We start from the raw sequence: 25,919 nt of genomic DNA, 5'->3' as shown, positions 1-25,919 counted from the left end.
CTGTTCACCTGAGCAAGCGGAGAGCCCACAGGTGGAACAGCTCGCCACGGGTGGGTGGGGGGACAGGCCTCGGCTGCGCTTCTCACATTGTTTTTAGTCTTCTACTGGAACACGTGGCCCTGGCTGCACAGCCCACCGTTACGATCACTGTCCAAAACGTGACTCTTTAAACACACATTTCAGGATTGTGAAACTTGTCAAACACTTCAGATGTGTATATTTTATTGCATGTAAATTATACCTCAGTTTAAAAACCACACACATTTTATCTGGGAATGTAGATGGTAGGACTTGTCTACTTATAGTGATACCATTACTTGGTTGATTAACGCATTAGATAGATGACTTTTGAAAAGCAGGGGGATATGGCACAAAGCAGTTAAGTCTTTTTTTTTTTTTTTTAAACATCTTTATTGGAGTATAATTGCTTTACAATGTTGTGTCAGTTTCTGCTTTATAACAAAGTGAATCAGCTATACGTATACATATATCCCCATATCTCCTCCCTCTTGTGTCTCCCTCCCTCCCACACTCCATATCCCACCCCTCTAGGTGGTCACCAAGCACCAAGCTGATCTCCCTGTGCTATGCGGCTGCTTCCCACTAGCTATCTATTTTACATTAGCAGTTAAGTCTTAAATGGGGTGCTTTGAAGAGTGAGAAATCTAGATTGAGGTGTGGCTAGAGATGGACGGGGTCAGGCTCAGGTGAGAGGGGAGCCAGGGAGAGCACCGAGGAACTTTGGTATGAGAGGGTTTTAAGACTTCAGAAACTTTATTGTTGTGCTTGTGGCTCTCAACTGAGTGTGAGAGCTGGGAACATAGTGAAGTACAAAGCAATACAGACAAGGTTTAGAGCTCATTCAGGGGACAGCTGACAGCTTGTTGGATAGTGTGTCCAAAATATTATAGGTCCCTGGCTTAATTTTTTTGGTCAGGTCCCAGGTATGTTGCTAAGACATCCAGGAAAAGAAGCCTGTTTTGTCTGTGCCAAGTGTGGTCTTTAAACCGAACTGCCACCCAGCAGCAGGAACACATTATTGGGACCATTCAGGTAGCGTGTTTGAATACTGCGGAGTCTGGTGTGGGTGTGCGCTGGTAGGAACGCTAGAGTAAACCCAGTTTAAAGCAGTCCCAAACTGTGTATTCGATCCGCGTGACTCTGCCCTCCAAACCAGCGCCCTTGCCTTTAGAATCAGAGGAATGCATAGGGTTGGAAGCCGGGAGGGTGCGGAGGAGGCACTCGGGGAAGCAGAGGAGGGAGAGGGCCAGCCCCTGAGCACGGTGGGGCTGCGCCGTGGGGTCGTTAAAGGCGAGTGGATGTTGTTTTGCCCTCCAGGGGTGTCTGGTCCAGTGGCGGATGCAGCATGGCGTATTGGAAGGAATTAGGAGCCCCCTGCTGTGCAGTGCGCACAGCTGGAGTCCAGGTCCTGGTGATTTCCCATCAGAGTTCTGACATGACCCTCATCCTCAGGGCAGACGACATGGGGACAATGAGTTGATGCTGGCAGACGTCAGCTGGCAGAGGAGGCTGGGAAGAGCTCCTCAGGGTGACGCCAGCTGCTAGTGAGTGTGGCAGAGTCTAGGCTGCAGGAGGCCAGCGAAGCTGTCTGGACGCAGCAGGTGAAAATTGAATAGTTCAGGAAAAGACTTAATTCCTTTTGGGGACCTTGTCTGCATTTCCTCATAATAAGGAGAAGGACTTGACTGAAAGGCTTGGTTCTACTTTGCTGTAAGAGAAAGAGGTTTTTGTTTTGAGAGAACAGAGGCAAGAGGCCAATTAGGAAGGTATTGAGTGAGTCTCTGTATTAAGAATCTGGGTAAAATTCATGGCATTGGAAATGCAGAGTGGTTTAATCTCAAATTTGAAAGAACTGAAAGACATGCGGATAAGGGGAAGAAATTTTCAGGCTAGAAAAACTGCTTTTGCTTTCTTATCTCTTATCCAAGCGTTGATAGACAAAAACAGCTTCTAGTTCCTTGTGTGATTAGATTGTTAGGAAGTTTGAGGAAAAAACCATGCCACACAAAAAACCTTGGCTGGGTTAATGAGGTGATTTATAAAACAGTTTGAAAGAGATCACCAAGGAGTTAGGGACCCAGAAAGTCCGTGCCACGGTAACATGTTGTGCTGAGATAGGAGTTTGAAAGGAGCATGGTGGGCCTCGGGAGAGGAGTGGGCCAGCCTCCCCGCCTCCCCATGGACAGCCCACACTGGGGGTCCCTCTCTCCCCGGCTGCTTCTTGCCTTTTGCTGGGGCTTTCCCAGCAAAGTGTATTCGTGGATATGGGGGCTCACAGGTCTGGGACATAGCTCCTTTAATTGTAAGGTGTTAAAGCATTTATGTCCCCCTTACTAGACCAGCTCTGTCCTGAGCACTTCACCTGTGGGAACTCGGGAAGTGGTTACAACCCAGCCCCTGGAGTCACACCGCCCCATCCCCAGCTCTCAGTCGCTGGCTGTGTAGCTGCTCACCCTCAGTTCTGCATCTAGAAAGTGGACATCAGAAGAGCTGCTACCTTGTGGGGGCCTTGTGAGGGCTAAATCAGCTATGCACGTGGGTCCTTAGAACAGCGCCTGGCACAGGAAAGCACTATTCCAGTGCGATGCTAGGATCGTGAATGGGGAGGGTTTATTGTATTGACCTGTGATTCTCTCAGAGCTCGGGGTAAACTTCAGTTAGTGGCCTGTGTTAAGAATGGGCTCTCACGGGGCCAGTGGGTGGGGAGGAGAGGTGAGCCGAGGGGTGGGGGGCAGGCAGCCCCTTTGTCTTGCAGGTTCTCTCAAGCCCCTCCGTTCTGGTTTCCTGGCTCCCCAACCTGCTAATATGGTCTAGCAGAAGAATGCAGAAAATCTAAGAAAAGAGTTTAAAAAAATACGATGAGAATACTAAAAGGGGGGAGTGGGTGGGAATAAAAGGAGATACAAGCAATGGAAAAGCATGTGACCCTGCGGTGTAGAGTTAAAGGGAAGGACTAGCATTTTTAAACTAGAAAATTAGCATTTTCATCATAGAAAATTGAGATAAAAGCAGAGCATGAAAAATAAAATTAGGGTAAGGGGAGGAGTTTAGATACTTAAAAGAAATGAGATGTTTTCTAAAAATTAAAGGAATGATCTGCTAAAATCCAGAAGTAAAAAATGGAGAAGGAGAAAGATACCGGACCGTGCACTTTCTAAGTATCGGTCACTAGGACACGATGGGCATCTTTTCAGTTATGCCTGTCAACACCCCTGGGAACCAGCCGCATTTTGCACACGAGAACCGTGTCACAGCATGGTGAAGTCACTTGTTAGAAAGTCACTGAGCTGATTTCAGAGCCTGAACTCCTGACCACCTCACTCTGCCAAATGGCTGGACCTTAATCAAAGAGGGGACAGAAACCCCCAAACAGCTCCCAGAGCTGAGCCTCCTCGCACTGAGAGCCCCAAGACAGGCTTCCGCAGGTTTCAGGAGGAGTGTCTTGTGGAGGAGAACAGGGAGTGAAGAGCCCACCCCGGCTTCTGAAAGCCAGTTGAAATCGGGTGCTTGGCTTGAGGAAGGACACTGAATCAACCTTGGACTGAGCAGCTGGGCCAGTAGGCCCCGGTTGGGAATGTGAACGAGTTACACGGCCAAGTGTGAGAAATGCCATGGCTTAAGCTCAACAATCAATGGCAGTTACAGTAGGCCTCAGAGTTAGAGAGGCCATAGGGAATGGTGGGGCCTGGGGCAAATTGACAAGCACTCGACCCATCAAAGGAGTAACTGCTACAGCTGATAGTTGCATGAAGGACTGTGGATTCACTGTTGCCAGTCTTCTAAATTTTTAAGAGAATCTGGAAATACAGAGTTTTATGAGAAATCTTCTGATTTTTAAATGTTGGCAACTTATTTAAAAATTAAAAACTGTGTGTCTGCCGACACTATGCAAGCCAAATACACCAAAAATCTGCACTCTGGGCAGCCTCTTGGGATCTCTAGACAAACATCAGCAAATCCTTGCACATACAAAGAGAGCTCTAGCTCCTATAATACCTAATTAGTACAGGGCAAGGTTCTGGGCAGTCTTAAAAGTGAGTCAAATTAAGACACTGGTACAGCAGTTAAAAGATATTTGTGCAAAAGCACAGCAGGTCTTCTGAGAGAGAGGTAATGAAGCCCATCAGGTAGTGATTTTAGCTTTATTGCACACTACGGGTGATTTCTTCTGGCCCCCTGGAAATAGGAAATGTGGAGGCCGGGTGAAAGGTAAGGATCGGGAGGTGTAGAATGGGAGCATACGGCTGACAGCTTCCCGGGGAGTGAAGGTGGGAGAGGAAGGGAGGGTGTAAGCTTGGGCAGCTGTCCCCAGTAGAGGCCGCAGATCAGGGAGGCAGGGCAAGGGGAGTCCAGAGAGGAGCAGAGGTTACAGATGGGGGGTGGGGGCGTTACTCCGGTCCTCACTGAGGACAGATCTGCTGGGTTTTAGAGAGCAGTTCAGTAAAATGACAGGAATGAAAGCTGGGTTGCAAAGGGTGGGGATGGGGGTGTTGGATAAAAAGGGAGTCAGAGGAAGAGGGAGTGGTGGGAGCAAGAATGGGGCTGTTTACCTTTTACTTTTTAAAGTTTTAGTTGTAAAATACACATAACATAAAATTTATGATCTTAACCATTTCTATGTGTACAATTCAGAAGTGTTAAGTATATTCACATTGTTGTGCAGCTGATCTCCAGAACTTTTTCATCTTGCAAAACTAAGGCATCTTACCCATTAAACGACAACTCCTGATTCCTCTTGCCCCCAGCCCCTGGAAACCACCGTTCTGCTTTCTCTCTCCAAGAATTTGATGACTCTGGGTGCCTCATATATGTGGAGTCATGTAGCATTTGCTTTTTGTGGTTGACTTATTTCATTTAGCATAAAGTCCTTAAGGTTCATCCATATGGTAGCATGTGTCAGGGTTTCCTTCCTTTTTAAGGCTGCATAATATTCCATTGAATGTATATACCATTTTTGTTTATCCATTCACCTGTCCATGGACATTTGGGTTGTTTCCACCTTTTAGCTTGTATAGCTTTTTGTGGGGGAAATTTTTGCTCTGAAAAGGAAAGAGAAAGGTGCAGGTTCAGACGCTAGGATTATTAACAGGAGGGTGGGGATTGGCAGGACCGTTAGTGGGTTAAATATATATTATGTATGAGACAGAATCTACCTAGTAACGAATTAGAGAAGGAGGTGTAATTCGGCAGGGTTTTTGTTTCCGACGATGCTATTATATGCATTGTTGGTGTCTTGCTGCCTACCCTGAGAGTATTTTGTAGGTCCTAAGACCTTATCAGGTGTCTTTCTCTAAAGCTTTGCCGCTACTTGCTTCTTAAGTGAACATTAAGCTTATGTGCAGTTAATCTCTGTTGCATTTTATTTTGTCTCCAAAAAGACTAGGACGGGAAGGAAGACCATGTCACTTTGTCATTGTTGAGGATGTCCCCCTGTGCCTAGGCTTACCACGTGGCATGTGTGCTCAATAAATCCGTCCAGAGAAGCGCTCCTAACAACATGGCATATCTACCCCTTAGTCTTTTCAGTCCACACCTGGACACACTCTGCGTCCAGCAGCATCCAGCATCTCGCTTGTCATTGATTGTCCCCCCTACAGCACGTTCAGTGACACTGTGGCTCAGTGGTTACTGACGAGGAATGCACAGGGAGTCACTCGGTGCTTTGTAAAAACCCACGTGCCTGGGCACTCTCTTGAGAGCATCGAAATCAGAATTCCTGGTGCCAGGGCGGCCCTGCAGTGAGAATTCTTAGTTTTTGATTTTTTTTTTTTTTAAATAAATTTATTTATTTATTTTTGGCTGTGTTGGGTCTTCGTTTCTGTGCGAGGGCTTTCTCTAGTTGCGGCAAGCGGGGGCCACTCTTCATAGCGGTGCGCGGGCCTCTCACTGTTGCAGCCTCTCTTGTTGCGGAGCACAGGCTCCAGACGTGCAGGCTTGGTAGTTGTGGCTCACGGGCCTAGTTGCTCCGCGGCATGTGGGATCTTCCCAGACCAGGGCTCGAACCCGCGTCCCCTGCATTGGCAGGCAGATTCTCAACCACTGCGCCACCAGGAAAGCCCCTTAGTTTTTGATTTTAAGGTGTTTTCGCCTGGTAACATTCTGAGCTGATTCTCAACATATAGTTTTAATGGAAATTTAAATTTTTTTCTTTTTTCATGGATATGGCAATGGATTAATTTCATAAATTCATTCTTGATAGCTTTGTCAGTGATTAAGAAAGATTTTGAGTGCACAAAACAGCATTTCCAAAGTTCTGAAAACATGTTTCATCGTGTACCATGTACACCCCCCTGCCCCATATATATGCTTCATTCATTAAACAAATATGTATCGAGTACCTGCTTATATGCTAGACACTGGTCTCAAGAATTGAGGGGATGGGTCCCTATCTTGTCTATTATCTTGTAGAACTTATGTTCTAGCTTCCATTCTTTCTGTTTGGATTTCATAGTCTAGAGATAACAATACCAATCACATGGTTTACTTACTGTTTTAAGTGTTTCACATGTTTTGATTTATTCAGTCCTCACAACAACGCTATGAAGTAGAGACTGTCATCCCCCCCATTTTACAGATGAGGAAGCTGAGGCAGAGAGGTACAGTAATTTGCCGAAGCCACACATCCATTACATGGTATAGTGGAATTTAAAACCAGGCATTCTGGCTCCAGAGTCACTATACCTCCCCTCTTCCTGTCACTTCTGGGATTTCATAACAAACACAAAGCTTGCCTTAAGCCAGGCAGCAGGCACAAGCCACGCAGGTTCAGAAGTTCGTGCAATATCCTGCTAGTCCCGATGACTCAGATATAATTCCTCAATATAATTACTTATATCCTAATTTGGAGGTTTTTGCCATTTTCCTCACCATCTCTGTTAGTATTGGCAGGCTCTGTTATTGGATTTGCTTAGTCATCTGTCCTAATGAAGGAAGGAGAGAAGACATTTTGGACTCTAGGAGGAAAAGATCAGTGACAAAGTTAGAGGTCAGAGGAGAATCAGAATCCTTTCAAAGTTAGGTCCAGATGTTTCAACTGCTTTTTCTTGTAACTTCATGGCATAAGTGTTTCCATTTTTTCCAACTGGGCATTATTGTGCTATCGTCTTCCATATTTTCTTTAATTTTTATGAACCTATAGTTTGAGTACAAAGGGCTCTGTCTTGAATGACCCCCTGGCAGTGGCATGTTGGAGTTCTCTCAAAGGAGCTCCCTGCCCCCACTATGCCCATTTTTCTTCTAAGGCACATACCTAAATACTCACTGTCATTGACATCGTCACCAGGGAACTCAGTTTGTATGCACAGAATTGCAAGTAGAAGTTCAGTCATGATAATTGATCACACTGAGTCATAGAGAATACAGCCAGTTTGCGTTTTCTTTATCCAAGTCAAAAGCTCAAGCGGGGGGCTTCCCTGGTGGTGCAGTGGTTGAGAATCTGCCTGCCAATGCAGGGGACGCGGGTTCAAGCCCTGGTCTGGGAAGATCCCACATGCCGCGGAGCAACTCGGCCCGTGAGCCACAACTACTGAGCCTGCGCGTCTGGAGCCTGTGCTCCGCAACAAGAGAGGCCGCGATAGTGAGAGGCCCGCGCACCGCGATGAAGAGTGGCCCCCGCTTGCCACAACTAGAGAAAGCCCTCGCACAGAAACGAAGACCCAACACAGCCCAAAAAAAAAGCTCAAGCGGGATGTGAGACATTCGGTCTCTTGGTTGAAACATCCTGTTCCACGGCCTGATGACACCTTGGAGAGTCTGGCAATCCCCTGCCTGTGGATTTGAGCCCTGCTCCTGATTCTGCTGGGGTTCGGCGATGTGTTCCAGCGCTGTCGGCGGGTCTTTCCTTCCCCTGGCTGTGAGCCTGGGGTCTGCGTGCTGAGAGCCGTTGCGGAGGGAATAGTCGTCGGCCCCTGTGCCTGCTCCAGTGCTGTGACCCACTTGGCCATCCTGCTTCTCCACGTGCCCGATGGGCCCTATGTTGTTGAGAGGTGTCTGGTGACAGACCCCGCTCCTCTCCACCTCACACTGGGGTCACTGGGCGTCCCACTGGCCCCCGTGTCCATCGCCAGACAGGCTGTGCCCGAGATGCTGCCCTGGGCTGCGGCCCCCGCTGCGACACGGGCCTGTCCAAGCAGCCGCGCGTGTGATTCTCTGCCACGCACCCCTGGTTGAGAACTGTGGGTGGAGATGTGCTCTCATTCCTGCCAGCAGCCCTCCGTTCCTGAGGCGATGCTGGTTTCCGATTGTCCTCTGCTAATAACGCAGCAGGTCACATCTTTGTGGTTACATCTCTGTCCTCGTTTCTGTTTTCTGGGGTAAATTCTTAGAGGTCAAATTTTAGTCAAAGGATAGGCATATTTTTAAGGTGGGGTGTAAACCAGTGTGGCCAGTACCATGCGAAAGTAGAGGCAGCTGGTGTAGTGGAGAAAGCATTGGGCCGGGAGTGTGGAGGCCTGGGCTCCAGACAGGATGGCATGGCCAGCGGGGCGGGGCTTTGGGCAAGTCCTTTGGTTTCGGTTCCCTTCCCTTGGTTTCATTTTCTTCTTTTGTAACATGAGCCCCGTTGTGAATCTGCGCAATGGTGATGGTGCAGATGTCACTGGGGCTCTCTGTTCTGCAGGCAGGCGTATGAAAGGAGGGCCTCTGCTGGAGTCCATGGTGGGCTTCCCTCTGTGCACTGCTGATGGCTTACTTGAGAATTGCTTCAGGGTTTCAAAGAAGCTATGGCTGTCCTATAAGAAAAGAAAATCGAGATTACTATCTAGAGTCTGCTTCATTTTTAGGCGTCTGATAGACCGATAGAGATCAAAGAGATTTCCCCCACACAGATGCCATGGATGTGGTTCCAAAGCTGATTACTACAGTATTCATTTCACTTTCATATCTTTGCAGGGAAGCTTTATGGTGACGTTCCTTTTATAGAAGAAAGACACAGACATCGGTATGAGGTATGGCTGTCACACTGAATTACTGTGGAGTATAGATGCTTAGTGTGAGGAGCCCCAGTGATCACAAGCGGGCCTCTGGAGAAGCTGTCCAGCCTGGTGTCCATAGGGCTCAGGGGAGAAGTGCCAGATTTCCCAGAGGAGGCGGGTAGGGGCGGGGAGACTCTGGTCTCGGCTTTCCAAAGGCAAAATCTTTAAGTATCTGCACATGGGACATTTCAGGACTCTCCGTTACCCTAACTGCTGTCTCTTAGACCGAGATAAAGTTGTTATCCTTATCCTGAACCCCCTGCCCTTTATTTTGGCAGAGTTGGGAAAAGGGTACTTGCATCTTCTGAACCAAATGCCTCTCGAGATAGGGATGTGTCTCTGGGTATCACATGATGGACTCTTGGTTTGGGAGCCTCTTGGAAGCTACATTGAGCATGAAGCTTAGTGTCGCATGATTAAGAGGAGTTATTGTTGAGATTGCCACATGAGAAGCCTACGTTCCCCAAAGTGCCAATTGTCTGTACAGGGATTAATTGGTGTACCAATTACAATGCTTTTGACTGTGAAGAGTCAAAATTCCTGCTCATTATTCACTGAAACCAGCCTAAGCAATAAGGAAATTTGTTATCTCAGGTAATAGGTAGTCCAGAGGCTTGGCGGGCTCCAGGCATGGTACAGTCAGGGCTCCTGCTGTGTCTAGGAGTCCCTTGGCCCTACCCTTTTCTGTGTGTCTGCCTTGTCCTTAGGCTGGTCTCCCTCATAGTTGTAAGATGGCTGCCAGTGGCAAGTGAGGCAACATGCATCTCTCCTAGACCTGATTGGGTCAATTTAGATTACCTGCCCACTTGTGAACCAGTAACCATTGCCAGGGCAGTGCTGAACCAGGCTTAAACCTGGATTCTTGCATCATTCATCTGCCAAGAGGGATGGGTTTATCATGTTTGGCTTAGACCAATTAGGACCATCTTCTAGAATGGGGAAGATGGAGTCCCATGGGCCATATGCGGGTGGAGTAGATACCAGAACAAGCCCAGGGTTCTGTTTTGAGGGAGGACAAGTGGGAGTCAATGCCAGGTAGGCTACCAATAGTGTCACTACAATTAGGGAACATAATTTGCTGAGTGTAGGCCATTTTTGGTCTTATTTCCGTTGGGAACTGGGTCAACTGGTGGGACAAAAATTATCGAGCTGCTTTGCCTAAGTGGTAACTAGAAGTTGTAAGAACTACTGTGCACGTGATGGTGTGGCCATTCATTCCTTCATACTTATTTTGCATCTCATATGTACTGGAGATGAGAGGGGGAAAGACACACATGGTCTCCCTCCTCTTAGGGAGTTTCCGTTCTAATTGGAGAGGACAAAAATTAACAGATGAAATAATTACAGATTGAGTCATATGTTGGACAAAGTACTTGTGTCTAGAATATATAAAGAATTCGTACAACTCAATAATAAATAATGGCAAAAGATCTGAAGAGACATTTCTCAAAAAAAGATATATGAATGACCAATAAGAAAATGAAGAGATATCCAACATCATTTGTCATCAGGGAAATGCAAATCAAAACCATAAAGAGATACCACTTTACACCCACTCGGATGACTATAATCAAAACATGGAAAATAGAGCTTCCCTGGTGGCGCAGAGGTTGAGGGTCCGCCTGCCAATGCAGTGGACATGGGTTCGAGCCCTGGTCCGGGAAGATCCCACATGCTGTGGAGCAACTGAGCCCGTGCGCCACAACTACTGAGCCTGCGCTCTAGAGCCCGCGAGCCACAACTACTGAAGCCCGTGCACCAGAACTACTGAAACCTGTGCGCCTGGAGCCTGTGCTCTGCAACAAGAGAAGCCACCGCAATGAGAAGCCCGTGCACCGCAACGAGGAGTAGCTCCCGCTTGCCGCAACTAGAGAAAGCCCGCGCGCAGCAACGAAGACCCAACGTAGCCAAAAATAAATAAATTTTAAAAAAAAACATGGAAAATAATAAATATTGGTGAGGATGTGGAGTAATTGGAACTCTCATACACTGTTGGTGGGAATGTAAAATGGTGCAGCCACATTGGAAAATCATGTGGTAGTTCCTCAAAAGGTTAAACAGAGTTACCATATGACCCAGTAATTCCATCCCTAGGTATATTTAATTTCCCAAGAGAAATTAAAACATATGTCCACACACAGCTTGTACACGAATGTTCATTGCAGCATTATTCATAGTAGCCAAAAAAGTAGAAACAACCCAAATGTCCGTCAACTGATGAATAGATAAATAAAATGTGGTATATCCATAAAATGACAGTAAAAATTGACAATAAAAAGAACTGAAGTATTGATGCGTGCTACAACACAGAAGCCAGTCACAAAAGACCACATATCGTATGAGTCCATTAACATGAAATACCCAGAATAGGCAAATCTAAAGAAATTGAATAGAGATTGGTGGTTGCCTAGAGTTGGGTGTGTGTGTGTGCGCGCGTGCGCAGTGATAAGGGAATTGGGGAATGATGGTTAGAGGTATAGGGTATTTTGTTTGTTTTTAATTTTTGGCTGCTTTGGGTCTTTGTTGCTGTGCACGGGCTTTCTCTAGTTGCGGCGAGCGGGGGCTACTCTTCGTTGCAGTGCACGGGCTTCTCATTGCAGTGGCTTCTCTTGTTGTGGAGCACGGGCTCTAGGCACACGGGCTTCAGTAGTTGTGGTGCACGGGCTCAGTAGTTGTGGCACATGGGCTTAGTTGCTCCGTGGCATGTGGGATCTTCCCAGACCAGGGATCGAACCCGTGTCCCCTGTATTGGCAGGCGGGTTCTTAACCACTGCGTCACCAGGGAAGTCCTGGTATGTGAATTATATTTCAATAAAGCTGTTAAAAAAGGAAAAATAATTACAAATTATGAGACCTAGCCTAATGTTAAAAATGAAATAAAAGCATATGAGGTTAAGATTGAGAAGGACAGGTGGGACACCACTTTGATTTTCGATGAGGAAGCACTTTCTGTGAAGGAGAGGCTGAAAAGTTTGGGAAAGGGCCGCTGATGAGATGAGTGAGGGAAGGGGCCATGAGCCAGGTCATCAAGTTGTCATCTATAACCAGTGTTTTAGTAGAAAAGTGGTTCCAAGCTTCTCTTTAGAGCGTTTATGTAACTATATATAAAGAAAGCTTTTGGTTTAGTCACAAGGGAAATAAGATAGTTTCAATCCTCAAGCAGATTTGTGATTTAGGGAGAGAGAGTTAATTACACATAACTCAAGGGAAGAGGCAAATAAAGGGACAGCTATCAATAGCTAGTCTCAAGGTTTCAAGACATATCTGTGTCACAGTCCTACTTTTTTTTTATTATGTAACTTTCAGGTGTACAGCATTGTAGTTCAACATCTGTATACCCTACAGGGTGATCACCACCAGAAGTCTAGTTACCATCCATTATCATGCAGTTGATCCCCTTCACCCATTTTGCCCACCCCCCAACCCCCTTCCCTGCTTGTCACCACTAATCTGTTCTCTGTGAGTTGTTTGTGTTTTATTTTGTTTGTTGGTTGGTTTTGTTTTGTTTTAAATATATATTTTTAAAATTTATTTATTCATTTTTTTTGGCTGCATTGGGTCTTCATTGCTGCACGTGGGCTTTCTCTAGTTGAGGCGAGAGGGGGCTGCTCTTCATTGCGGTGCGTGGGCTTCTCATTGCGGTGGCTTCTCTTGTTGCGGAGCATGGGCTCTAGGTGCACAGGCTTCAGTAGTTGTGGTTCACGGGCTCTAGAATGCAGGCTCAGTAGTTGTGGCGCACAGGCTTAGTTGCTCCGCGGCATGTGGGATCTTCCTGTACCAGGGCTTGAACCCCTGTCCCCTGAATTGGCAGGTGGATTCTTAACCACTGTGCCACCAGGGAAGCTCTTGTTTTGTTTTAGATTCAACATATGAGTGAAATCATATTTGTCTTTCTTTGATTTATTTCACTTAGCATAATAGCCTCAAGGTCCATCCATATTGTTGCAAATGGCATGATTTAATTCTATTTTATCATGGCTATTGTAAATAATGCTGCAATGAACATAGTGTGCATATATCTTTTTGAATTAGTGTTTTCATGTTCTTTGGATAAGTACCCAGAAGTGGAATAGCTAGGTCATATGGTAGTTCTACTCTTAATTTTTTGAGGAGTCTCCATACTGTTTTCCTTAGTGGCTGTACCAATTTACAGTCCCACCAGCACTGTAGAACTTTCCTCTACATCCTTTCCCACATTTGTTATTCCTTGTATTTTTGATGATAGCCTTTCTAACAGATATGAGGTGATAGCTCCTTGTGGTTTTGATTTACATTTTCTTGATAATTAGTGATGTTGAGTATCTTTTCATGTACCTTTTGGCCATCTGTATGTCTTCTTTGGAAAAAGGTCTATTCAGATCCTCTGCCCTTTTTTTTTTGGTGTTGAGGTGTATGAGTTCCTTATATATTTTGGATATTAGCCCCTTATCAGATATGTGATTTGCAAATATCTTCTCCTATTCAGTAGGTTGCCTTGTTTTGTTTGTTTGTTTGTTTGTTTTGGCCATGCTGCGTGGCTTGCGGGACCTTAGTTCCCCAACCAGGGATTGAACTCGTGCCCCCTGCAGTGGAAGTGTGGAGTCCTAACCACTGGACTGCCAGGGAATTCCCCGCCTTTTTGTTTTGATGATGGTTTCCTTCACTGTGTAGAAAGTTTTTAGTTTGATGTAGTCTCACAGTCCTACTTTTTGAAACTCATCTTTGGACAATAGAAGGTGGGCCTCCCAAATTTAAGGGCTGTGATTCAACTATTTCTCAGGTTCATCATGAATTTAAAAATAGGCTTTGAGATTTGAATATAAATAGAAATTAACTCCTAGTTAGAGCATCACCGAAATGGAAAATCCACCCAGTTGGTGGAGGACATTTTCATAAGCTGATATGTCTGTATTGCTCTGCTGTCCAAAGACACTTAATTTCTTGTTTTCCCAGGTGAATCCTAGCCTGATCAACCAACTTGAGCAGAATGACTTAAGTTTTGTAGGTCAGGATGTCGACGGGGAGAGGATGGAAATCATTGAACTGGCAAGTAAGTGGGCGCTTCATTTTTGAAAATTTTTGTGGTGATTGTGGTGAGCTAATGTCTCTTTGTCGACCGTAAGCATACAAAGATATAACTTGAGACCCATTTTATTTGCTCTCTTTCTTTTCCTCTCTCCTTTGAAATAAATATGCAGCTAAATAGAAATAATATGCACTAAATATAAAGTGCATGAAAAACTAGATTGCTTATAATACTAATCATTTTTGGGCCTATTAGAGTGAACCTGCCATAAAATGATGTAGTGTTCGGAGCCTACCAGATCTACCAGTAGTATGCTTCCTAGTGTCCGTGCCCCCTTCCTGGGGTGTCTCTTGTTGCAGCTTCTGGGTTAGATGCTCTGGGAAAGGCAGGCAGCCCACTGTTGAGTAGCACTCTGCTTTCTCCCTCCTCTGAGGAAGAATGGCCCAGTGCCCTCCTCACTACTGGTGACTGACTGTGCAGCACATGTGACAATAATTTGTTGGATAAACCATCCTCATTAGTGAATGCTTAGTGTGTACAGGATACTCTAAAAATGGTAGCATCATTTTCTAGAACCTGCCTTTTCCAATCTGTATACTTTAGGCTCCAGATAACCCGAACTACTTACTCTTCTTCCAACTTTCCTACTGTTTTTTCCATTTTAGTCCATGTCACTGTTCTTCTACTTCAAATTCCTTTTCTCTGTCCCTTTCCTTTTCTGTCTCTCAACTGTTCAGGTACTTCAGAAGTCCCGAGCAGGGAGGAGTACTGAAGTTGGGAAAGGCTTCTTTGACCACTGTAGCATGTTACCCGGACCCAGAAAGAAGGCAAGCAGTGGACACTGAGTGTGCACTCACTAGATGCTTCTCACCAGACCCCTTGCTAGGGACTCTACGTGCCTTATGTAACTTACAAGGCAGGTGATGTTATTCCTACTTTATGGAGAAGGAGGCCCGAGTGCAGAGAGGTTAAGCAACGTGCCAGGGCCATCCAGCCAGTCACTGCCAGGGCTGGAGCTAAACCAGGTCGGAGCCTCCTTCTGCCACCACCTCTGTGGGATTTATTGTTCTTCTTGTTTTCATTGGACATTCCACTTAAGATTATCAATCCATGCCTGAAGTTTTAAATTAGAATATGAGGATGTACTTTCTGTAGTCCTTCTGATGGAAATGCCCATCATTTACAATTTTTATAGTGTGGATCACTGTTTGGTGTTGAAGTCTCTTAAGTCTGGCATGTGAGAGGGCAGAGAAATTTCTTATGCAAATTACTATTTGTTTACTTTGTTCAAGTACTTATTCTCTTTAATTCTCCTGTCTCTCATTATTACCAGCAAACACTTAGAAGCTTCTTCATCGCAAGGATTTAGTTTCCCATTGACACTTTCAAATTTCATGTGGGTTGGAAAGGAAATGAGACCTGCTGTAAAACCTTGCAATTTTTAAAAAGCTGACTGCAAGGGAATTCATTTTATTAAGGAAAATTTCCCAGAAGATTTTGATCTTAGCTACCCTTATCACATCCATGAATCACTACATTCCTGAAGGAGTTCTAAAAGGAACAACAAAGCTTGAGATTAGTATAATGTCAGAATTTGTTTCAAAGCAATTAAGAGCATTATTTAAAAGATACTTTGTCTGACTGATAGAACATCATCAAAATAAAAAGTTTTTAGTCTCTTTCCTCATATTGGATTTTTTGGGTAAAGTGATTCAGAGCAACGATCCATTCATTCAAATATTCTTTCCCTGGCTATGACACGATCCGTTGCTCAGCTTCTGTCCCTAGTGGTACAAAAACACAATTATTGTCGGCTTCTTTCAGAGACATCCCGAGATGCTGTGCTGCAAGATTCGTCACATCTTTAATTTTAAGCGGCATTGTTTTCTTTTCTAAGGGCAGATGGTTTCTCTTCTTCTCTTCTTGAGGGGACACTTTCCTGGGAGAAGGTGGCATTCCTCTCACCAAGCTTTCATACCTGAATGTCCTTCTAATTCAAGGAGGCTTCTTCTTGGATATGATGTAGAGGATTTCTACACTGGATTTTTCTGGATTCAGAGCTGTCCAGTAGAATCTGCTGCAATAATGGAGTATTCTGCCCTGTTCAATATGGTAGCCACTAGCTGTTTGTGGCTATTTAGCACTTGAAATGTGCTCAGTTAATTTGAGTGAGTTTATTAAATGGTCACCTGTGGCCAGGGGCTACCATTTTGTATAGCAAAGCTTTATTATTTTTTTTCGGGTTTCCAACTTTTCTTTAGTTAAGTAAGGAGTAAAAATTAAAACAAACGTGAAAAACTACTATCTGATACTGCCACTATTTTATAAAGAAGACTCAAAATAGGAGAAGGATCATCATCATCATCATTTGAGAATTGAAAGATCAATCCTTTGCAGAAGGGGACAAATGGTGATCTTACATCAAAGCTTCTGAAGCGGGCAGTGAGCGCCGCAGGACACACCTGGCCCCACGGGTGCAAAGGGAGGCGTGAGCTAGTAGTCAGACGATGAAAGCTGAAACCCCAGCTAGCCGACCAGGAGCAGGACAAAACTTCTCCAGGCTTCTGCGTCTATACCTGGACATTTACCCTACTTCTGAAGTCCTTTCCTGTTCTAAAGTTCCATAACCATTAGATGAGAACACTCTGCTAGCCTGCTACCTGTTTTATTAGGATGAGGGTTAAGCTTTAAATGATAACCTTAAGAGAGTGGACATTGCCATTCAATCATCATTTCCTTACTACTGAGCAGTAGTTTTGGGTCTTCAGTGGTAAGTGATGGGGATTTGTGATTTTGAATTCCATACTAGACTTTCAGATCACTTGATAAAGCATCTCATTGAAAGATTTAAAGTTATATTTACTTCCTCCTATAAAACTTGTTTTTTATCATCTTCAGTTTGATATGTATATGGCCATTAAAATGACTTTTAAAGTAAGGAATACATACTGACCATGCTTTGACTATAGCAATTATGGGAGTAGAGAGTTGCCCAATCTCTAATTAGGAGTTGCTTCCTAATCTGGGAATAAACATAGTTTTTGAGAGTTCTGAGTGGGGAGAGGAATTTGTAATCTTAGAAAATTTCTACCCAGATTTGGAAATGTTGCCCATTAATTTTTACCATTCCCAAACAAGGGATTTCAGATACCTGAGAAAAGCTACTTTTCTGTTCCTATTACATCTAGGAGAACTTGAATTGCTCATATAGGGGCTTCTTACAACCCTTAATATGTAATAGCTTTATTTGCCCTCTGATAATGTAAGAAATATGTGTTCATTGTAAAGGTTCACACGATACGGAGAAGTATCAATATAAGAGAGAAAATAAAAATATCTTGAACTCTCACCCCTTGAGCCATAACCACCACTAACATGTTGAAAGGGCATCCTTTTATCACTTGGAGACTCTTCATCACAAGAGATACGTTGGCGTAGGCTGAAATATGAGTGCCTGTTCAGCTTTATGGTGCTATCCATGATTAATATCCAGCCCAGAGCTGTGACTAGAAAAGCAGTTATATCTGCTGCATTCCCAGGGGACCCATCCCTTGGGAAAGGAGACCTTGTGGGAAATGGCCTGAAGCCATCTAAGAGAAAGAGTGACTTACAGTTAGCCTTAAGTATGAGGATACCAGGGTGCTGGGAGGGGACCTTTCCCCCCTACGCTCTTGAGTTCTTGTGGCTAGACTAATAATAAAATTGACCCAAGACAGATAGCCAGGAGAAAAACAAATTTTAACTAGTGCAGACGGAGGTCTCATAGAAATGGGGCCTAAGAAGTGGCCAAAGCAGGCAGCCTTTATACTTTTTAGACAAAGAAACAATAAATATGTGAGGAATTAACAGGACAAAGAAACTTAGGCTTTGGGTGCTTAATTAGTGAAGAATGTAAACAAAGTTTGGGCTTGGGTAGTAAATTAAAGAAGTCACAAAATGTGTTTATATAGGCTTCTCTGCCCAAATTCCCTGTCTCTGGTGATAAGGGTATCCTTCCACTTCAGAGGCAGGAAGTACACCTTTCACAAGAGAGATTTATTTCCTGCTTTCAGGAGACTAGGTGGGGTGTGTGTCAAAGTGTCCCTCTTGCATCAGCTCAATCTTTTTTTTTTTTAATTAATTCATTTATTTATTTTTGGCTGCGTTGGGTCTTCGTTGTGGTGCGCAGGCTTCGCATTGCGGTGGCTTCTCGTTGTGGAGCACGGGCTCTAGGCACAGGGGCTTCAGTAGCTGTGGCTCGCGGGCTCTAGAGCACAGGCTCAGTAGTTGTGGCACACGGGCTTAGTTGCTCCGCGGCATGTGGGATCTTCCCGGACCAGGGCTCAAACCCGTGTCCCCTGCATTGGCAGGCAGATTCTTAACCACTGCGCCACCAGGGAAGTCCCCATCAGCTCAATCTTAAGTAACTTTAATTCAAAATAATCAATATGCCATTTAGGCACGTTTTGGGGTGGCCTGCCCTGGGCCCCATGCATGGAAATGGAACCATTGTACGTCTGTGAAGGGTCTAGATAGTGGGCAGATTTGGGGAAAGCAGATCATCTTCCCATTCAAAAACTTTTGCTTAACTTTGCTCACTCTAACACCTTGCACAAATAAAATGCTGGATCTCTTATTAGTGAGATGTGTTTTGCAATTTGAAATTCTACTACCAAGTTGGATCATGAAAATAACTGGCTATGATGGTAACAAGTTAAATAATCATCTTACCATTTAATGAGTTTTCTTATTTAAAGATAAGAAGACCTTTAAAGCTGTTCTCATGTTTATCTGCTTCAATTGCATTATGATTATTCTCATTTCAGATCACCCCTATTTTGTCGGTGTCCAATTCCATCCTGAGTTTTCTTCTAGGCCAATGAAGCCTTCCCCTCCATACCTGGGACTATTACTTGCGGCAACTGGGAATCTGAATGCCTACCTCCTTCAGGGATGCAAGCTGTCTTCCAGGTAACCAGCTTACAGTTCTTAGCAGTGACTTGAGATGCAGTTATCAACATCTTAGGTTTCTCATAAAATTTAATATCATTGTAGGATTTTTTTTAAAAAGTGGAGAATCATTTTTTTCCCCTCTTAACAAGCATACTTTTTTCTCTTAATGAAAATGATTTAATCACATCTACAATGGTAATGTGTCAGCTTTCCAAATCATGCTGATGCTGAGTATTGTTTTAGAGATTTTTGTCATTTTGATAGGTTAAAAAAGGGATTTTCTTTTGTTGACTTTTTGATTAATAAATATATATGAATATTTTATACGTTTATTGGCTTTTTGTTTTATGAATAGCCTGTTCATATCCTTTGCCCTATTTTTCCTTTTGCTATTATCCTTTTTCTTTTTTAAAAAAAATTAATTAATTAACTAATTAATTTTTGGCTGCATTGGGTCTTCGTTTCTGTGCGCGGGCTTTCTCAGGTTGCGGTGAGCAGGGGCTGCTCTTCGTTGCGGTGCGCGGGCTTCTCATTGCGGTGGCTTCTCTTGTTGTGGAGCACGGGCTCTAGGCGCGTGGGCTTCAGTAGTTGTGGCCCGTGGGCTCAGTAGTTGTGGCTCGTGGGCTATAGGGCGCAGGCTCAGTAGTTGTGGCCCACGGGCTTAGTTACTCTGTGGCATGTGGGATCTTCCCGGACCAGGGCTCAAACCCGTGTCCCCTGCATTTGCAGGAGGATTCTTAACCACTGTGCCACCAGGGAAATCCCCTCCTTTTTTCTTAATGATTGGTAAGCTCTTTATGTATAAAGGACATTAATCCTTTGTTAGGTTACAGATACTTTTTCAAAGTGATTTTTTTTTTTTCTAAGTTGTTAATGAATTTCATTAGTTTTTTTTAGTTTTATCTTAGTTTTTATTTTCCCTAAAGTTTTAAATACTTTATGTAGTCCTTATTCATGTATTTTTTATTTATATGTGGTCAAATCTTTTACTTTTATGGATTATGTCTTTAGTATCCTGCCTAAAGTTTTTCCCTATCAAAAGATTATTATTATAAATAATTACCCTTTTGTTTTCCACTAGCACTTTTATGGTTTCTCTTTTTTAAAATTTTTTGAATTGAAGTATAGTTTATTTACAATGTTGTGCTAATTTCTGCTGTACAGCTAAGTGACTCAGTTATACATGTATATGCATTCTTTTTTAAATTTTCTTTTCCATTATGGTTTATCCCAGGAGATGGGATATAACTCCCTGTGCTATACAGTAGGACCTTGTTGTTTATCCATTCTAAATGTAACAGTTTGCATCTAACAACCCCAAACTCCTAATACATCCTTTTCCATCGCCACACCCCCCACCCCCCACCCTGGCAACCACAAGTCTGTCCTCTACGTCTGTGAGTCTGTTTCTGTTTTGTAGATAGGTTCATTTGTGCTATATTTTAGATTCCACATATAAGTGATATCATATGGTATTTGTCTCTCTCTTTCTGACTTACTTCACTTAGTATGATAATCTCTAGTTGCCTCCTTGTTGCTGCAAATGGCATTATTTCGTTCTTTTTTATGGCTGAGTAATATTCCATTGTATTTATGTACCACATCTTCTTTATCCATTCGTCTGTCAGTGGACATTTACATTGTTTCCATGTCTTGGCTATTGTGAATAGCGCTGCTATAAACATAGAGGTGCAGGTATCTTTTTGAATTATAGTTTTGTCCAAGTATATGCCCAGGAATGGGATTGCTGGATCATGTAGTAACTCTATTTTTAGTTTTCTGAGCAACTTCCATACTGTTTTCCCTAGTGGCTGCACCAATTTACATTCCCACCAACAGTGTAGGAGGGTTCCCTTTTCTCCACACACTCTCCAGCATTTGTTATTTGTAAACTTTTTAATGATGGCTGTTCTGACTGGTGTGAGGTGGTACCTCATGGTAGTTTCAATTTGCATTTCTCTAATAATTAGTGATGTTGAGCATCTTTTCATGTGCCTGTTGGCCATCTGTATGTGTTCTTTGGAGAAATGTCTATTTAGGTCTTCTGCCCATTTTTCAATTGGGTTGTTTGTTTTTTTTTTGGTTGAGTTATATGAGTTGTTTGTATACTTTGGGGATTAAGCCCTTGTCCATGGCATCATTTGCAAATATTTTCTCCCATTCTGTAAGTTGTCTTTTTGTTTTTTTATGGTTTCCTTTGCTGTGTAAAAGCTTGTAAGTTTGATTAGGTCCCATTTCTTTATTTTTGTTTTTATTTCTATTGCCTTGGGAGACTGATATGGTTTCAATTTTATATTTTCAATTTGTAATTTATATGGACTTTATTTTTGGTGTATTGTGTGAGGTAGGGAATCTGCATCCCCCTTACACTGTCCCCCCCACCCCCCACCCCCCACGCCAATGAAGTAATTTAGATTTATTTCAGGGATTTCTGTTTTGTTCCATTGGTGATTTCATCTCTTTTTTCTGAATCCTTACCACCCTTTCCATTATCATAGGATTATTGTAAATCAAGCCCTTATCTACCCTACTCTCATTTTTATTTAACATTTTAAAAAATGTGTTTTGCTGTCTTCTGGAGGACCTGTATAATGATTTTTAGAGTCAAGTTTGAATAAAAAAATCCCTTAGGGATTTTCATTAAAATTTCTTTATATTTAAATACTCGTTTGGGGAGAATTTACATCTTTACTTCCTCTCACCTAAGAATATTGTATGTAATAACTTTCAAAGTGAAAGGAACTAGCCGGAATCATGTGCTTAGGTAGGGGTTATTACCACAATAACTGGATATATCTTGTTTAGAAGATTACCATTGTGGACCCTCATCCTAGCAAATGAGCCTGGCGATATTGCATTTGAGGACTGCCAGGATCGCTGTGTGGTGTGTCTGTGTGTGCTTTGTTACACAAGCCTGCTTGTTTGCGATATTACCTGCTAGGAGAGACTCACAGCTCTCTAGCATTTCCTTTAACTGTGTGTTCAGATGGGAACAGCTTTACATATTTTGCATGTTGGGCCTCTTAATGACTTAATGATCACTCCCTGCACTCTTGAACCAGTGCAGTGGTTTTCACACCGTGCCTTGTGGAGCTGGAATCCAGGCTGCCATGAGGAGTAGACTGGGATGGGGGTGGTTTCCAGGCTCTTCCCTGCTTCAGCTTCCCTACTTCAGTGGAGCTTCAGCTCCACTTTTCCTGGCTCACGTGGCCTGGTTCTGCATGAGATTGCATATGAAGATGAGCTTCCTGTGCTGTGAGGCTGCATGGCTTACACGGCAGATTGGACATTCCAGTGTGGTCCCGTGTTGGATATATGCTCTGACCCTTCCCAGCCACTTTATTGTCTCCATTATTTCAGGTGCTCACACGTGAAAGGAGGATGACAGTGGAACGAGTGAGATGGCTGGGAGAAATAACACACACATAATCGTTCATGCATAACTATCTGGTTGTTTGCAAGCATCAACTAATATAGAAATGGCGTCTGGTTTGTGTGGCCCGCCCACCTGTGTGCTGGCTGGCCCGCCAGTTCTTGCCTGGGGCCTGGTGGTCTCTGGGTAAAGCTCACCAGTAGTTTCTGAGAAAAGTGACTGCTTGCCAGCAACTCCTGAGCGAGGCACAGTGTCTCAGAAAGAAAGGAAAGATCTCTTAACAAGACTCTGATGCTGGGGTTGGAATCACAGCTGACTAGCAGGCTTCCATGGTGGTCAGAGAATTCCTATCTATCAGCCACCAACTGGTGCGGTCCTTAAGAGCAGCCAGCATCTTATTTATCTTTGTCTCCCTGGCTCCCTAGTATGCAGTGGTTGCTTACTACCCATTACAGTACTAAATGTAGGTAGCAGGGGAGGATATAGTCTAGTATAATCTTGACACCTTGCAGGGGGTTTTCCAACTAAGAATGGTGCCCATGACTTAATCCAGTGGCAGACCCTAGGATTCCAGAGGAGCCTTGCACTTCAGCTCCTCTCTGCCTGGCTCCATGGTGTTAGTGAGCATTGAAAAGCAAATAACTGCTTTGATGGCCAGGCTCTAATGTGAGCTGAGTTGGGACTGTATTTCTGTCAAACAAGATTACTGTCTGTAATCAATCCTAAACAAATGTGGCAAGAAATATGAACACTAGACGAATGACTTCCTTTCCCAGAAATTGGCTGATATTATTTAAATGTATGGCACATGTGCAGCTGATGTCTTTAAAACCCACAATGTAAAAAATCCTTGGCTTTGAGCCAATACACCTGGGCTCTAACCTTTGCTTTCTGCTTCGTGGAGAACATTTATCTTTTATTGCCTGGGAAGTTGCAGTAAGAATATTATTTTGGGATCTAGAGCTGGTAAGCTGAACTCTCAGCTACTCTGGTATCTGTAGAATGGCAGCAGTTACGAAGACCAGGTCCACCACCTGTGGTGGTCTGTTCAAGAGGCATAATAGTTTTAGGATAGTATTTTTAATTTTTTTTTAAGTTTTTATAAGCTACTCAGAAGTACTTGCAAAATCAAACTAAGTCTTCTTTTGGGGGTCCCCCAAGACCACCCACACATTCAATGATTGACTAGAAGGAATCAGAATATAGTTGTACTCATGGCTAAAATTCATTTCAGTGACAGAGTAAACATACACAGCTGGCTCAGTAAGGGAAAGAAGTATAAATAGAGTCTGGAGAAATCTATCTGCAGGTTTCCTATGTTCTCTCCCTCCTGTGAGAGGTCACACAGAGCTCACCCTCCCTCCAGCAGTAAAAATGCAGTGTGTAATGTTTATGCCCAGAGAAGCCCATTTGACACTTAAGAGTTTAGAGTTTCTATAGGAGACTGGTCACATGGGCATTCTCTGCCTAGCAACCACCCAAATTCCAGGATCCCAGAAGGATAGCAAGCGTTCACCACAAATCACCTTGCTTGTACAAACAGCCTAGGCACAATGAAATGACCTTATCAGTTAGTAATGGAGAAAACGTTCTGAAAGCTAAGTTCCCCAGCAAGCAGGCCCTTCTAAAGATAGCAGCCTCAGGCCTGCTGTGTTAACTCTTTTGCACAAGTCTAATAAACCATTTTTAGAATAAAGAAATCCAATGGGAAATTATGGTCCATTAAATAAATCATTGTAATTACTTGCTGACATCTCTCCCCTGGTGTCTAAATATAATTTGTCCCATGTTTAAACGGTATCCACAAATTTGCATGGCTTTGCTGGTGTATGATGTAATGGAATGAGACTGCTTCATATAATTGTAATAAAAAATTGTAGATTTATACTAAATAGAATATCCAAAGGTTCTTATAATTGCGAGTTTTTCAGTATCTAGAAACAAAGCACATGATCTCTGTCCAGAATTCCATTTTTTTTTTTAATTGCAGTATAGTTGATTTACAGTGTTGTGTTAGTTTCTGGTGTACAGCAAGGTGATTCAGTTTTATATATATATTCTTTTCCATTATGGTTTATTACGTGATATTGAATATAGTTCCCTGTGCTATACAGTAGGACCTTGTTGTTTTAGAATTCCATTTTTAAGCAACTGGAAAGAGAAGAGGGATGGGAGTCTAAAGTTCGTAGGTTGTTTTTCAGTCTGCGTGTCTCTGGGGCTGCCCTGCAAGGCCCTGAGGTGCAATCACTCCACACCGAGGTCAGGAACGACTTCCAGTTTTTATGATTCCAACATTTATCATGCCCCTCTGTCAGGTCAGAGTAAAACTCTTGTGCTTAGATAGTGCTTGTTCTATGTGTTCTATGTCTGAAAGCAAGAACTGAGATGGAGTTCAGTCCACAGTTCACAGAAATGCAGCTCCTTTGGGAAACATGTTTTTAAAGTATAAAACCGGAATCTTAAGACATGTGAGTAACATTTTATTCTAGGTTTTAGGATCTTAGATTCCATGTCTCCACCCAATACATACTATCTCTTATGCAGAGAAATCATCTTTTTGTGGCGAGACAGGAGGCAGGCCGGTACAGAAAAAGGAGGGAAGTTAACTCCACCATGAACTGTATTAGCTTGATCATTTCAGACCAAACTCAGAAGTTGAAACTACTTCATAATCGGAGGGTCCTTAAAGGAAGTACAGAGCTGGAGTCAGCACCTTCCATTTCCTGAGCCCGGGTGTGCTCCTGGAATCTGAGTCCCTTCTCTCCTGCAAGCTCAGGCTTCCCTCTTCACTTTTCTCTTTGAAGCTCGGCAGCAGTCAGGGAGCGAAGGCACCCATTTCCTTCTCCATTGTCTCTGGTCTCTCTCCTGTGACTACTGGGCTTTTCCTTCTAAGTGACATGCTGGCTTCCAGCCTGGGAAGATTTTGTTTTCTCTGGACTTCTAGCTGAGGCATTACAGAAAACTTGGAAAAAAGGAAAAAGGATCCATAAACCTATAAACCTAACATAGTCACTGTGCTCGCTTTTGAGTCTTTCCTTCCAGTCTTTAGTCCATATCCGTATATGACTCCTTTCACGCTTGTAATCATAATAGTGAGTGTGTGTGTGTGTGTATTTTTCCTGATTCTTTTATTTTGAAAACTTTCAAGCCTACAGAAAAGATGAAAGAATAGTACAGTGAATACTTGTAAACCTTTCACCTAGATTCATGAATTGTTGCCTTTTTACCACATTTGATTCTCTCTTTCTCTGTGTATATACCTATTTCTGAATCATTTATAAGTTGCAAACATCATAGCACTTCACTTCTAGATACTTTATCATTCATTTTCTAAAACTGAAGACATTTTCTCACGTAAATGCAGTATCATGATCACACCTAAGAAAATTAACATTAATTCAATGACATCATTTAATATCCAGTCCATATTTAAATTTCTCCATTTATCCCCAAATGTATCTTTAGCTTTTTTTTGAAATCAAAAAAAATGTAATCAGTGCTCAATTTGAGGTTCATTTGGTTATGTTTCCTTAGTTTCTTTTAATCTGGGTAAATCGCCCTCTCGTTTTTAGTTCTGCATAACATTGACTTTTATAAAGAGGCCAGGCCAGTTGTC

General features: G+C 43.3%; 1 protein-coding gene across 6 annotated transcripts in view; it reads left to right on the top strand.

Annotated features, from left to right (window-relative positions):
• The window catches only part of CTPS2 (CTP synthase 2), a 126,623-nt gene that overhangs the window by 93,040 nt on the left and 7,664 nt on the right, over positions 1-25,919 (top strand). For all 6 annotated transcript variants that reach the window (XM_061177805.1, XM_061177804.1, XM_061177806.1 and 3 more), the window contains 3 exons: positions 8,911-8,966; positions 13,926-14,022; positions 18,804-18,948. In XM_061177805.1, coding sequence (XP_061033788.1) covers positions 8,911-8,966; positions 13,926-14,022; positions 18,804-18,948 — 298 coding nt within the window. The remainder of the gene's footprint in view (positions 1-8,910; positions 8,967-13,925; positions 14,023-18,803; positions 18,949-25,919) is intronic.

The sequence above is a fragment of the Eubalaena glacialis genome, chromosome X (assembly GCF_028564815.1).
Source record: "Eubalaena glacialis isolate mEubGla1 chromosome X, mEubGla1.1.hap2.+ XY, whole genome shotgun sequence".
Taxonomy (NCBI): domain Eukaryota; kingdom Metazoa; phylum Chordata; class Mammalia; order Artiodactyla; family Balaenidae; genus Eubalaena; species Eubalaena glacialis.
This window is presented reverse-complemented; position numbering and strand designations above follow the sequence as displayed.